This window comes from Nilaparvata lugens, chromosome 3, assembly GCF_014356525.2.
Source record: "Nilaparvata lugens isolate BPH chromosome 3, ASM1435652v1, whole genome shotgun sequence".
Classification (NCBI taxonomy): Eukaryota; Metazoa; Arthropoda; class Insecta; order Hemiptera; family Delphacidae; genus Nilaparvata; species Nilaparvata lugens.
This window is the reverse complement of record NC_052506.1, coordinates 73,305,436-73,318,755: the sequence shown is the minus strand read 5'-3', so window position 1 is coordinate 73,318,755 and position 13,320 is coordinate 73,305,436. Positions and strand designations below refer to the sequence as shown.

Here is a 13,320-nt window from a genome sequence, read left to right as displayed (position 1 = left end):
TTTAAAATGGACCCTTTCGGAGCACATGTTACCTGCTAGTTAATAATAATTTTCTCCTACTTTGAAGAATATAATATAACAAAATATGTGAAAACATCTCAAATTATTAATAGTTTCTCGTCGAATTTGCTTTCTGTTACAGAAGTAAATAGCAACGCAAATTCTTTACTAGAACTGGATGAACCTAGACAGTCATCATCAAACTTTCCAACTAATCCATCCTCTACGTTAGGTCAGAGCACAACCTTCTTTCAACAACAGCAACACACTTCCAATCAACGATCTTATAACAGTCGTTACGACGGCTCATCATCTTACCATTCAAAGGGGTCTCAAAGGAACGGAAAACCTAGAGATAAAAATAGGTAAGAGAAATATTCTTCGACTGATTTTTATTCATGATTCGAAAATACCTTACCTTGTTGAAACATTTTTAAAGAAAGAGTTACTATAGGAAATGGTTATGAATATAATATAGTGTGAAACTTATTCACTATCAAATGAATTTTATTTTGAATTGAGAATCATATGTGTATATATTTATTTCATTAATACCTTCTGTTTCATCCATTACCCACACTTGTGGGATCGATGGGATATAGTTGAAAATTTAAATTGAAAAAATTTGAATTGAATTTCATGTACATATATCAATAATTTATAATTCGTAAAAACCATTGTATGGTTAACATGTTACATTTGAAGCAATTCATCTATTCAGTTACACACATGGAAAATATGCTAAAAAAATATTACTTTGAAATAGAAATTTAGCTCTATTTAATCTATTATTGAGTCTATTTATTTGTCTCATTGATGATCAAATTTTTTTTCCTCTTCTTCAGAAACAGCTACCAACATGCTGGCTCAGGTCGTTCATTTGATAGAGGGTCTGGTTCCAACCAGTCATCTCACAGTAATGATTCTCTGATGGAGGAAATGAAAAGTGAGGGTCGGAGAAAACTCTTGGCAGAAGCTGCAGCTATTCTTGCCTCTAATTCGGCACGATCTAGTGGCAATTATACTGAACCAGTTCATCCAGGTATTCATTTTGTCCAATCATCTTTTTATTCAGAATTGTATCTTCCTATTTAGCCTTTTTCTATCAGAGTTCTATTCAATATTGCAATCTATTCTGGATTTATCGATTCTGCAGGGTATTCTTGAAAAAATTGGGAATTGCATATCTCATATGCATCTAAACATAAAATATTGGGTGTCTCATAAAGAACGCCACATTGCCAAGCCATTGTTGGTATGTTAGGTTGGTAGCATTGTTCCTTTCTGTTTTATCAGCAGTTCGATCGGTGGTTAGTCAACATGGATCGTTACACGAAGGGGTTAGGCATTTTGATTCTGAAATCGCATTATAAGTACGGGAAATGTTTTGCCAAATCGAAAATTTTGTAGAATTTTCGGTCGAAAAATTTCACTTAATCAGTTAACAGTTGAGAGACTCATTGAAAATGAAACAACAGATTCGCTTTTGGATATTAAACCTCCAAGACGCACTCGGTTTGGCCGGTCGATCAAGCTGCTGTGAAACAGTGCCACTGTCAGTCCAGGGAGTCACAATTTTTTTTTTTGGATAAAGGAAAATGTGACACCAAAGTCGTGGTGGTCATTCTTGTCTGATATCATGTTCCACAATTTACCGCAGAACATGTTATGTTCTTCATGGGATGCTCTTTACTTGGCTCACTTCATTTAATTGTGTAAAATGTTGCTTATCACTAATAATAGTCATTCTCTATGATTCGGTGAAGAATTTCATCTGATAATATATGGAGTAACTTACTATAACTATGTTAGTTACTTACTATAACTAGTTACTATGGAGTAACTTACAATATATGGAGTTACGTACCATATCAAATATTATAATTTTTATAGTAGTTACTCTTTTTTACAGATTCTTTTGCAAATGGAGGAAATTCCTCGAAGTCACAGATGCGTAAGAAACAAAATTCACATAAAGGGTAAGAAGTGATGTATTCACATAAAGAAATCGTAGTTTCAATAAATTAGTACCAGTCTAAAATCAAAGCGTCAAAAATGCAATATTATATAGAGTATATTTCCATTCTTATTGAAATGAGGGAAGTTTGAACCTGCTGTTGAAGAAAAAAACTATTGTGTTTTTCAATTGTTCAATATCCAAACTTCTTGGACAACGTGAAATAGCATACCATCTTAATTAACCAATTGAAAAATATTGGCTACTAATTATTAGAAGAAAGCGGTACTTCTATAAAACCTTTACCTAACGTAAACAGAGCATTCTTTGGTCTTTATTTTTTTTTCATCAAATTATCCGGCCAAGCCAGATATATTTCTTGGGCCTCTTTCGTGTTCCGGATGGACACGTTAACTGTCGGTCCCGGCTGCCAAAAAAGTCTTTTGGTGTCAATTTTAAGACACCAAAAGGCTTTTTAATTAAAATTGATCAGGTGCGACTTAAAAACTCTTAACATGAGCCAGTTAGGTTTCTCGACTGGATGAAATAATAAATGTATTTATTTTATTTCCTCAAATTTCCCTCCTCATAATGTGGTAGTGCTCAATTGGGTATTCGTAAAAAATGAAGTCTTAGCCACGTAACGCAGCTTATTTATAATAATTAAAAGAAAATTGAACTCGTGTTAATACATAGGGAGTTATAGTAATATAACTCACACTTCCAAATCTGTGAAAATTATGTGCTTTTGGCTGAGCAAAGAACTTTTGAAAATAAATATTGATTTTGTGCTTATTTACTTTATTTCAGGAGTGATCAGTATTTCAATAGGGATATGAAGTCTTCTGGACATGATAGTTATAGAGGAGCTAGTTTCAAAAAGGACCATGGGTCGAACTCAACAAATGAAGGTTTGTGGAATTGGAAACAAAAACACTTTATTTTGTTTAATTATTTGCACCATGAGCTAGAAACTACTTGCTATCAGAAATATTGTACTTGTTAATTACGGAATCATTCTTCATACCTACTAGATCAATCATTGACGAATGTACTATTTCACTAATCTTTTTTTGTCTGTAAAAATGTATTTTTCTCCACCTACTGCCTAAAGTAACTTACTTTACTCCCTGGAGCAAAGTTTTTTTTCTAAAAATGCCCTTGAGTATAAAAAAAAAAAACGAAAACTCCCAAGGAGTAAAAATAACTTTATTTAAATAACATGGGAAGCATCTCTATTTTAAAAGCTTACAATGGGAATAGGGTGGAAGGTCGAAGCTTAGATGAGAAGCCGAGTTATCATTGTAGCCAACTGTATTCTAGATCTCAACCAGAAATTTGATCAACCTATGAAATAGGTTTTTATGCTATATGTATTACATACTTAATTAATATTAGTAGACTAAAAACATTTATACATATCATTCAAATATTATATGTTATTCAAAATACCAACCGACTAATATTTCTCATCATCTAATCAAATCTGGCGCGTCAGCCTTCATTTTCTGAAGCTAATCATTGTTATAACGTTTGCCGATAGATATCGTTATCGGCAGTACCCGGCTGGCAGCCAGCTGAGCTCAGAGTTCTCAATTTTTAGGTTATGTTGTAAAACATTTTCACCTGTCACGTAAGTTTTGAAAAATATTTTATTTGCAGTTTTTATAAAATGTATGTGGAGGAAAAATTTTGTGTACATCACGAGTGAAAAATGCTTCGGCTTCGCTTAGGGCATCAAACTTTCCCCTCAGGAAGAAAAAGCTGCATTTTTCACTCTGGATCTACAGATAACTATTTCCTCCACCTACTGTCTAAAGTACTTACTTTACTCCCTTGAACATAATACTACGAGGGTAGGCTGATAAGTAATGCACATATGCTTGTAGAAGGCAAACAAAAGCAAATAGCAAGATTCGGTAAAAAATAAATTAAAGTACAAACCTTTTTAACTTCAAAATCATATATTTATTTTTCTACATAGTCACCGTTAAGCATTACACATTTCTCCCAACGTGTTACAAGTTTTTTTATTCCGTCACTGAAAAATTCTTCCGACTTTTCTTGAACCCACGACGCGACAGCTGCCTTCACTTCACTGTCCGAGCTGTAATGATTTCCCTTCAGGTCTCTCTTGAGTAGAGGAAAAAATAAAAATCACAAGGCGCAAGGTCGGGAGAATACGGAGGGTGGGGAATCGGTTCAAACTTCAGGTTTCTCAGAGCCTCTTCAGTTGCACGCGAAGTGTGTGGCCGAGCGTTGTCATGTTGCAAGATTATTGGCGCCAGGCTGCCTCTAACACGACAAACTCGACGTCGGAGGTGTTTCAGAGTCTTTATATACTGAGCAGAATTTACCGTTGCCCCTCTTTCCAGATAATCAGTCACATAAACTCTGCGAGCATCCCAAAACACAGTCAAAAGATTTTTTTTGCGGACGGTTGTGTTTTGAACTTTTCCACAACAGGAGAATGTGGATGACGATATTCAGCGCTCTGCCTATATGGTAGACCTATCAACAGTATCGTCACAATAAACAGCCTTTAAACGACGATGAATCTCCCTAGGATTCACTTTCTCAGCAGTTAAAAATTCGATAACAGCGCGTTGTTTAATTCGCGTTGACATAACACCAGAACACGATGCCATACTTTCACTAACAAAACCAAACTGGATGAACACAACGCCTTCAAACAGTGCAGCCGTGTAGAGGAGAAATAGTACTTCCACATGCCACCAGACGCGCTTCTGAAGTTTATTTAGTTTGTGCTCTACAAGCATGTGTGCATTAGTTATCAGCCTACCCTCGTAATAGTTATTTGTATATCTAGAGTGAAAAATACAGCTTTTTCTCCCTGAGGGGGGGAACGTTTGATGCCCAAGGCGAAGCCGAGAGCAACAATTTCCCTGCGGGAGAAAAAGCATTTTTCACTCGTGATCTACTTCATCGCTTATGTGTTTAATCATCAATGTTTCAGCATACAACTAGTTATAGGAATTACTAACTTATCATTATTATTGTTCTTACGTGTCACCAGTCATTTGAGTGTTACTCATATTTGATGTATCATGTTACGATTGTGAATAAATAAATAATTTTTTGATGGAGGTATTAATTTCACAGTGTATCCTGAAATCAAAAAATAATCTATTTTAAATTATAAATGGTTACAGATCACAAAGTGTCTCAAAGAGATAGGCTTATTGAACAGCTGAACAGGGGCATACTAGAATGTCTTGTCTGCTACGACAGAGTGAGACAGCATGAACCCGTTTGGAACTGCGCCAATTGTTATCACGTTCTGCATCTGCGTTGCATCATCAAGTGGGCTCAATCATCACGTGCAGGTATTATTTTATCCTCAACTTACTTACTCTTACTTGTTTGTGAGTCCTCTCGAGAACGAGAAAAAGATTCAGTGTCGAAAACCCTAGAATCTTTTCTTTGCAGTTAATTTTCCAACATTTGGATTTTAGATAGTAGAACTCATGTTTTGGTACTGAAGTATTGTACAGTTTCATTCAGTTTCATTGGTGAATTACTTACTATGGCGGAGTGATCCGTGATCTTGTGGATAGAGTGCTTGCATAGCAGCCTAGAGATCCCCAGTTCAAATCCGCTCAACACTGAAATTTTTGAATCATGCCACTCCCATGTTATCGTTAAACTGACGGTCTCGGCTGAAGTATGACAGTCCTAAGGCCCTTTGACGGCTTGAATTTTATATTCAGGCGAGGCGGAACCTTCCCGCAAGGGACTCTCCACCAAAGCCAAACCAATTTATTTATTTTATCAACTATAGTATATTGTTGCATTGCTACCATCGTGCTAATGGCGTTTCAGAGAACGGATGGCGTTGTCCTGCCTGTCAGAACGTGACGGACAAAGTGCCGCAGATCTACTTGTGCTTCTGCGGCCAGATCACTGAGCCCGAGTGGAACCGCAACGATACAGCGCACTCTTGTGGCGAGGTCTGCAACAAACCCAAACCGAACACTAGCGAGTTCTTCGAGTGCCTGCACCGCTGCACCCTGCTCTGCCATCCGGGTCCTTGTCCGCCCTGTGTTGCCATGGTTGACAGGTACTACTATCATTATGAAAATTAAATAAAAATCATCCAGTACTATTGAAAATGGCACTCGAGTCGAAACATGGTTATGGATTAATAAAATAAAATCTGGTGTGGCACACTCACACTACTTTCCTTTCCAAGATAAAATATTTCTCACTAGTAAAGTATGTTCTCTTGCTTTGTATCGGAACCTTTGTTGTATTTGTTATTTTATCTACAAACATGCTATAATTTGAACATTACAAGATTACAATCAATCCAACCTTTTCGCAATGGATTTTCTAAAGAATACTTCAATCTTCGTATTATGCCATGGTTTCGAACATTAAGCAATCGGTAATCTACCAATCACAATGCAAGATTATCCACAGTGTCGAAAACGTTTGAAATCAGCTGATAGGATATAAGCAGGCTTGTCGGCTATAAGCAGGAAGTGCGATATGTAACGTTACAGCCATCACGGATAGAGTACATAGCCTATAAATTCACCAGATTCGATAATTCATTAGATGATATGAATCGTAAAAGCAACATAGTAACTTACATTTTTAATTCATTTATCGCCATAACGCTCATACAACATTCAACGAGTCATCGAATCTGATGAATTTATAGGTTATATGCTCTAGCCGTGACGGCTGTAATGTTGCATAAATCGAGCCTCTTGCTTGAAGCCGACAAGCCTACTTATAGCAGGGGGGAGGCTTTTTATTACTCTTGTTGTAAAGTCTAGTTATTAATTTTTCATTGATCATATTTCATAAAAGCTTATTACTAATTGTAGGGAGTTTAAACATTGTTGAAAGTTTGGAAATAGTAAGTTTTCAAAAAGTCACTCGGTCCGGAATAGACTTTTTTCACCCTCTGTTGTTGAAAGTTTGGACATCGTTGTAAGTTTTCAAATAAGTCACCCGAAATGCCATTCCGGAATTTAACTCTGTCTTTTTGGGTGGTTGGCTAGTATTCTTCCTGAGATCGGGAACTGAAGATGTGAAATTTGATGATTTTAAAAACGTCTACAAAACAGCTGTTCTACAGCTCGACCAAGTTTTCTCTGCATCTATTATCTCGACCAAGTTTTCTTTGGAATAAACGACTTTTTCTGCCATGCATGAGAATGAAGATACAAATTTAATTTTTTCAAGGATTCCCAGCTAGTTTCCTGGAAAGGAGACTCATGCCAGTTGATACAGCTTATGAACGACTATCCAGGATATGAATTTGAAGACAACGGTCGAGCCATTTTTTGAGAAAATCGTGATAGAAATTCAACTGAATCCATTTTTCTCGAGAATGTTGCGCAGCTCCTGCAATTTTTGCTAAAATGAGACTCATGCCAGTTGATAGGGTCCATAAATCTAAATATTTATCTAGGGTATGAATTTGAAAAAATAGTTGAAGCCGTTTTCGAAGAAACTGTGAAAAAATGTTTTGTTTTTTGTAATTTTCAGCCATTTTGTATTGAATTTCTTATTGCCGGTTTCTCATTTCTTATCCTTATAAAGAAAGTCTTTTGATATAAATTTGAATAATTTCAGTAATGAAATCATTTGTACTTGTTGAGCAGCTTTGTCCTAGCTGTGTCAAATGTCAACTGTTGCAGCGTGCAGTTTTAAAAATGTGCGCCTGAAAGTAGCTATTTTGACCACAAATCGGAAGTTTGAAATTACTTGCAAGAATATTATAACTACAAAATAAAATGTACTTTTTGAATTGAATTCTGTCTGAAGATGCAGATCTAATTTTGTCAACTTACCACTGTTATGTCTTGTGGTGCGCTTTCTCATTAGTAACTTCAAGAGATTGCGACGTCACCATCTCTGGTGTAAAGGATGTGCTTTAGAGAACTGTAATAGTGCAATACGACTATTATTGTATTTTGCTTCTCGAAACCAGTTGAGTTCTAATGAACAGTCAATAAATTCTGTTTTTTATTTTCAATCACATCATCTATATTGATAATATCAAATACATGTCTATATTAGTGCAGTTTGTATAACTCTGCTTGTTTTATTACTTTCACAGAAAGTGTGGCTGTGGTAAAACCAGCCAATTAGTCCGGTGTGGACAAAATACGAAGACACTCTCATGTGGAGCAGAGTGTGCCAAGGCGTTGTCGTGTAATGTTCATTTTTGTACAAAAATCTGCCATCTAGGAGAATGTGATCCTTGCAAAGTGGTTGTATCTCAAGGTAATAAATACACCAACTTATGTCTCAGCTTGGTTATTTAATGATCGCTCCATTAATAAATATAATATTACAATTTTATATGATTCATTCATTCATAAAAACATGGAAGAAAACAAGATTTCTCAAAAAAAATTCTTCCACATCAAAATAATTACAATGATTCATTACACACAGTAAGAGTACAAAAAAGTAAGAACATTAAAAATAGAATTGAATACTAGTAAAAATTAAACATTACTGTAGAGCTACACCACACCACTACAGATGCAATGAGTTGTGTATTCATATTAATTTTATAAGAAAAAAAATACTTGGAATAGGAGAATCTGACAGTTAGTTAGGCCTGACTTGACTAACAGTCGTCCAGGCCTATAATAATTAGGGCCAGACCATATCAAGCGTTTTACAGGCGCCAATCCAATCAGCCAATCAGATTCCTGCCCTGTCGACTCTGAAACGCCGTCCAAAAACGCCTGAAATGACGCTCAATATGGTCTGGCCCTTAGGCTCACTCAGATCTAAAATACGAAATCCAATTGTAAATAAAATTGTTGATGATGTGTCACTCGGACTGGAGTATTAAATTATTGATGCACAATGAACTTTTTCCATCAAGTTTATTCAAGTTAGCTGTTTCTACGATCCCTTAGTATTTTGTGTTTAATATTAATTATTGTGAAGTGTTCAGTTTTTTGAGCTGATTCTTCGACACTCCTGTTTGATACAGTTTGGTTATTCTTTCCTGTTCAATGCATAATACAAAATTGTATATAACCTATATTGTATATGACAATATTGTATTGTCATATAACCTACTCTGTAAAATAAATTAAATTATCTTCTGTGAATTTATAAAATAGGTATCTAAAGAGTGTTGTATTGTATTTTACAGTTTGTTACTGTGGAGCTGAGAAAAGAGAAGTGCCTTGTGATGTGAAAAGCAACAATGTGTTGAACTACGAGTGCGGTGGTGTTTGCCAGCGCAAGTTGGACTGCAATGAGCATGCGTGCGGTCAGCTGTGTCACCCTGGCTCTTGCGGCGCTTGCCCCTTGGATCCAGCCAACATATCGCATTGTCCTTGTGGCAAAATGAAACTGGGCGATAATGTTGAGCGTACGTCTTGTTTGGATCCCTTGCCTACATGCTCTCAAGTATGTGCAAAACAACTCAAGTGCGGTCAGCCAAGTAAGCGATTTTCAATCCTCTCATTTAAGTGAAAAACACTTTATTTCCACTATTATTTTGCATAAATAATTGTGCAATTGAAATCTATTATAGTGATGTAGGCTAGCCCTACGTGGATTTATCATGTGAGCACGGTTGCCAAGGTGACTGTTTTAGCAACGAACGTTTACAAGTAAATAACTAGTTAGAGTTTTATGAGAGATGTTAAAAGATGATGTTGTATTTTTATTGTTAATCTTGTTCAATGTAAACTTTTAATTAATAAAGTGTTAATTATAAAAGCACATTTACAACATTGGTGTCAGAAGTGAGATTTAATAATTAAAAAATAATTGTGCTAAAAGTTTGTTTACATGAAAACAAGAGCAATTGTCTACTATCTTATCAAGGAAATCTGGATATTGGAGACCAATATTCCTAAGGGGGGGAAAGAATCGTTCAATACATGTAGGGGATAGGAAATTCACGAATGAAACATCATCATGTTTGAACTTCTGAACTGATTAACTTGAACTTTTGCAAATAGATCCTTAATTTACCGAGGATGGTTATAGGCTTATTTTCAATTCTTCAAGATTTCCCTACGTCAAGTATTCAGTTTGTCAAGTTTTTAATTAGACCCTTGCGGAGCACGAGTTACCTGCTAGTTATAAATAAATCTACATCAATTTATGTTAAATTAAACATTGTTTCACTGCAAACAAGAGCTTTACCGGCAATCGGAGAAGCATTCATTTTCTTCTTGAAGAATTAATGATTTGAAATTCTTTTTATACAATAAATGTTTTATTCTAAAGTCAGGCCCATGTTAAAATGGCAGTGGAGGAAGATAGCAATAGTCTTGTCAATGCCATCTATAGACGATAGCTAATACAGGTTTATTGATGTAATATTAACTGTTCATTCTCGTTTAATATAATCAATTATATTTTATTTTGAAAAAAAATTATATTTTTCAATAATTGTATAATGAATTTTAATGCCTTAGATGAAATATGTTGTTAATTAATTATTAGTTCTATATTGTTAAAAGACGATCTGGCAACAGAGCAAAGCGAGAAAGAGATAGTGGTATCAGCATTGTTGAATGATAGACAAGGATAGCAATAGCATTGCTAATCAAACACTGCCATTATAACGTGAACCTCACTATACAATATTGATGATTCTTTGAAATCTCGTTCATGTTATGACCGTTTGTGTTGTTGTGTTGTTAACATGATGTAACATACTAGACTTGTTGATACTTAACTTAATATTATTTTTACCTTGACCTTAATTTTAAAAAATGTCTTGGCTTTTATGTATATCCTCTAGGGCGTTACTCTCCATCTGAAACAATTGCAATTCGAAGCATCCATACTTTATTTTTGTCATGTAGGTAAAGAACCATTAAGAGTTACTTCAAAATAGGATATAGAACAAGGCAGAGATCTGCCCAAATACAATACTATAAAAATTAGGTTCACTCACAGCGCAATTATAAATTAGATTGTTTAATTCTTCCAAGAAAAGCCATAAGAATAAATAAAGTTTCTTTAAAACATTATTTCACTTATTATTAACAAAACCTAGATACTGTTTTTTTTTGTTGAAAACCCATAATTAATACTGAAACTTATATGAAACTAATTAATATTGAATCACTACCACACATGAATAATAAAAAACAATAAATAATATTATAAATTATCATTTACAAATATGTAATTTGTTGTTTTCAATTTTTATTTTTAATTTAAATTTATAGTTTTTTCAACTATTTAATTTACAAATTAAATAGTTAATTTGTATTATTAACTATTTCAATTTATAATGAAATAGTTGTATTTCATTAAAACTCATTTATTTTGTGATTCTTCTTTTCTTCATAAATTGCGAAGAATTTTATGACTAGCTCCCTTATTTATTATTTCATTTTAGACATGACGACACGACTAATTTCTGTTATTCATCCCGTTTTTATTGTTTTTGTAATTTTTGAATTTATGTTTGTGATTTATTTTCTGTTTGAGATTAAAATTGTGATATTAGAGTTGTTGGTTGTGTTTCAGGCTCGCCTCACACTTGTAAATCGTTGTGTCATGAAGGGCCGTGTCCGCCTTGTGAGCTGTCAACATTGGTGCGGTGCAGATGTGGCCATATGGACAAGGAAACTCCATGCCAAATCCTAACCACTAAAGCCGATGAAGCTCTGTGCCAACGAAAGTGCACTAAGGTATTATCCATTTTAAAATAACTCACAGAATTTTTCTCATTTGACACTACTTCAAAATTATCAACGAAATTCTATAGTTTTTATGTGATTTGGTGTTTAGAAATAATTTGTATTAATTTTGAACCTTATAAAATTAAAAATCAGGAGTTGAAATTGAACGTGTAAATTTTGTTCATGAACTTGATTGTGTATAGAAAGTGACATACGGCGAGGCAGAAGGATATATCTGCCAAGAAAAGGAATAAAGATAAGTACATTTTTTTGAAAACATTATTTTACTTGTTATTAACAAAGCCTTATAGATACTGATAGAAATATTAAATTGTAAATTACACAAAGGCATGCTATTCAAAACTTTGTTGATCAAAACAAGTATTGAGTTTTTGTTGAAAATCCGTAATAAATACTGAAACTTATATGAAACCAATTAATATTGAATCACTACCATACATGAATTTATTGAATTAAATCACTGTCCACCTACATTTGTAACTCATTCTTCATAAAGCACTATTGTTCTCCAGTTTTCTCTTCTACCTGATTAGTTTCTACCTAGAGGTCTTCAATATCTTCAGTTTCATTGTTTGTAACTGTTTTGTAAACAATGTGTATGATTCTAGATTATACCTCCGACATGTTTCTCTAATTTTACATTAGACTATCAGATGTATTAATTCTGTTATAATCTACTTGTATGTTGATGTTGTGTGAACAGAAACGCAAATGTGGCAAGCACAAGTGCAACCAGATGTGCTGCATCGAAGTGGACCACGTCTGCCCCATGCCCTGCAACCATCTCCTCACCTGCGGTCAACACCGGTGTGAAGAGCTCTGTCATAAAGGCTACTGCCAGCCTTGCTGGCGCGCTAGTAAGTTGTTTATGTAATTGTAATTACGCGCTAGTAACCGTAATTCTATCAAAACTCGAAATTCAAGGTATTTCTCCGAAAACGGAGGAGAATTTGCTTCAGACTGTAACTGAGGTGGGACGGGCGGTGGGTTTCAACATATCTCCAGATATGGTGGACGCCTGCCATAGATTGGAGGTGGACAAAAGGAGGCCTATTGGAAATCACGGAGAAACATTGGCCCATATGAATAAAACCAGAGCAAACGCTCATGAGCAAGAGCATGGAGCATAAGGTTTTGCTCATGAGCAAAAGGTAGAAGCAAAAGCATTTGCTCATTTTTATATGAATAAGCTTTACCTTATACTCTTATCTTATGCTCCTGAACTTTGGAGCAAATGCTCACGTTTTTATCAGCTTTTGTAGCCTTAGTTTGTTTTTATAGCTCACGGAAGCGCTAAATATGCAAATAGGGTGCACCGCTTGTGTTTGCGTCGTCTGCTCTGTTTTCTATTTATGAATAGAGTTTTAGGTTAGTTGAGTTTAGAATTTTGAAATAATAGCGTGAAAAAATGTCATCTCTATAATAATCTTCAGCATATTCTTATAATATCAATAGCCTTCTTATAATCGTCCACACTCTCATCTTCTTAAATGCCTATCTCCTATTTTGTGATGACTATCTTTTGTATTTATTCTTTTGTAGGGATAATGGTGATATATATATATATATATATCATGGTTGAATCTAATAAGAGTTTTATAGTTCTCAACTATTGGTTGTGATCGTATCTGGTATAGTTTCCTCTTCCTCATATGACTTAGTTGAGCCATTTTACTATGAGCA

The 13,320-nt window shown here is 34.7% G+C and overlaps 1 protein-coding gene across 2 annotated transcripts in view; it reads left to right on the top strand.

Moving 5' to 3' along the window:
* LOC111043615 (protein shuttle craft) overlaps positions 1-13,320 on the top strand; it is a 36,265-nt gene that overhangs the window by 12,298 nt on the left and 10,647 nt on the right. For both annotated transcript variants that reach the window (XM_039424512.1, XM_039424511.1), the window contains exons 3-12: positions 143-365; positions 846-1,042; positions 1,913-1,979; positions 2,768-2,868; positions 5,131-5,304; positions 5,801-6,038; positions 8,055-8,221; positions 9,114-9,407; positions 11,462-11,625; positions 12,341-12,494. In XM_039424512.1, coding sequence (XP_039280446.1) covers positions 143-365; positions 846-1,042; positions 1,913-1,979; positions 2,768-2,868; positions 5,131-5,304; positions 5,801-6,038; positions 8,055-8,221; positions 9,114-9,407; positions 11,462-11,625; positions 12,341-12,494 — 1,779 coding nt within the window. The remainder of the gene's footprint in view (positions 1-142; positions 366-845; positions 1,043-1,912; positions 1,980-2,767; positions 2,869-5,130; positions 5,305-5,800; positions 6,039-8,054; positions 8,222-9,113; positions 9,408-11,461; positions 11,626-12,340; positions 12,495-13,320) is intronic.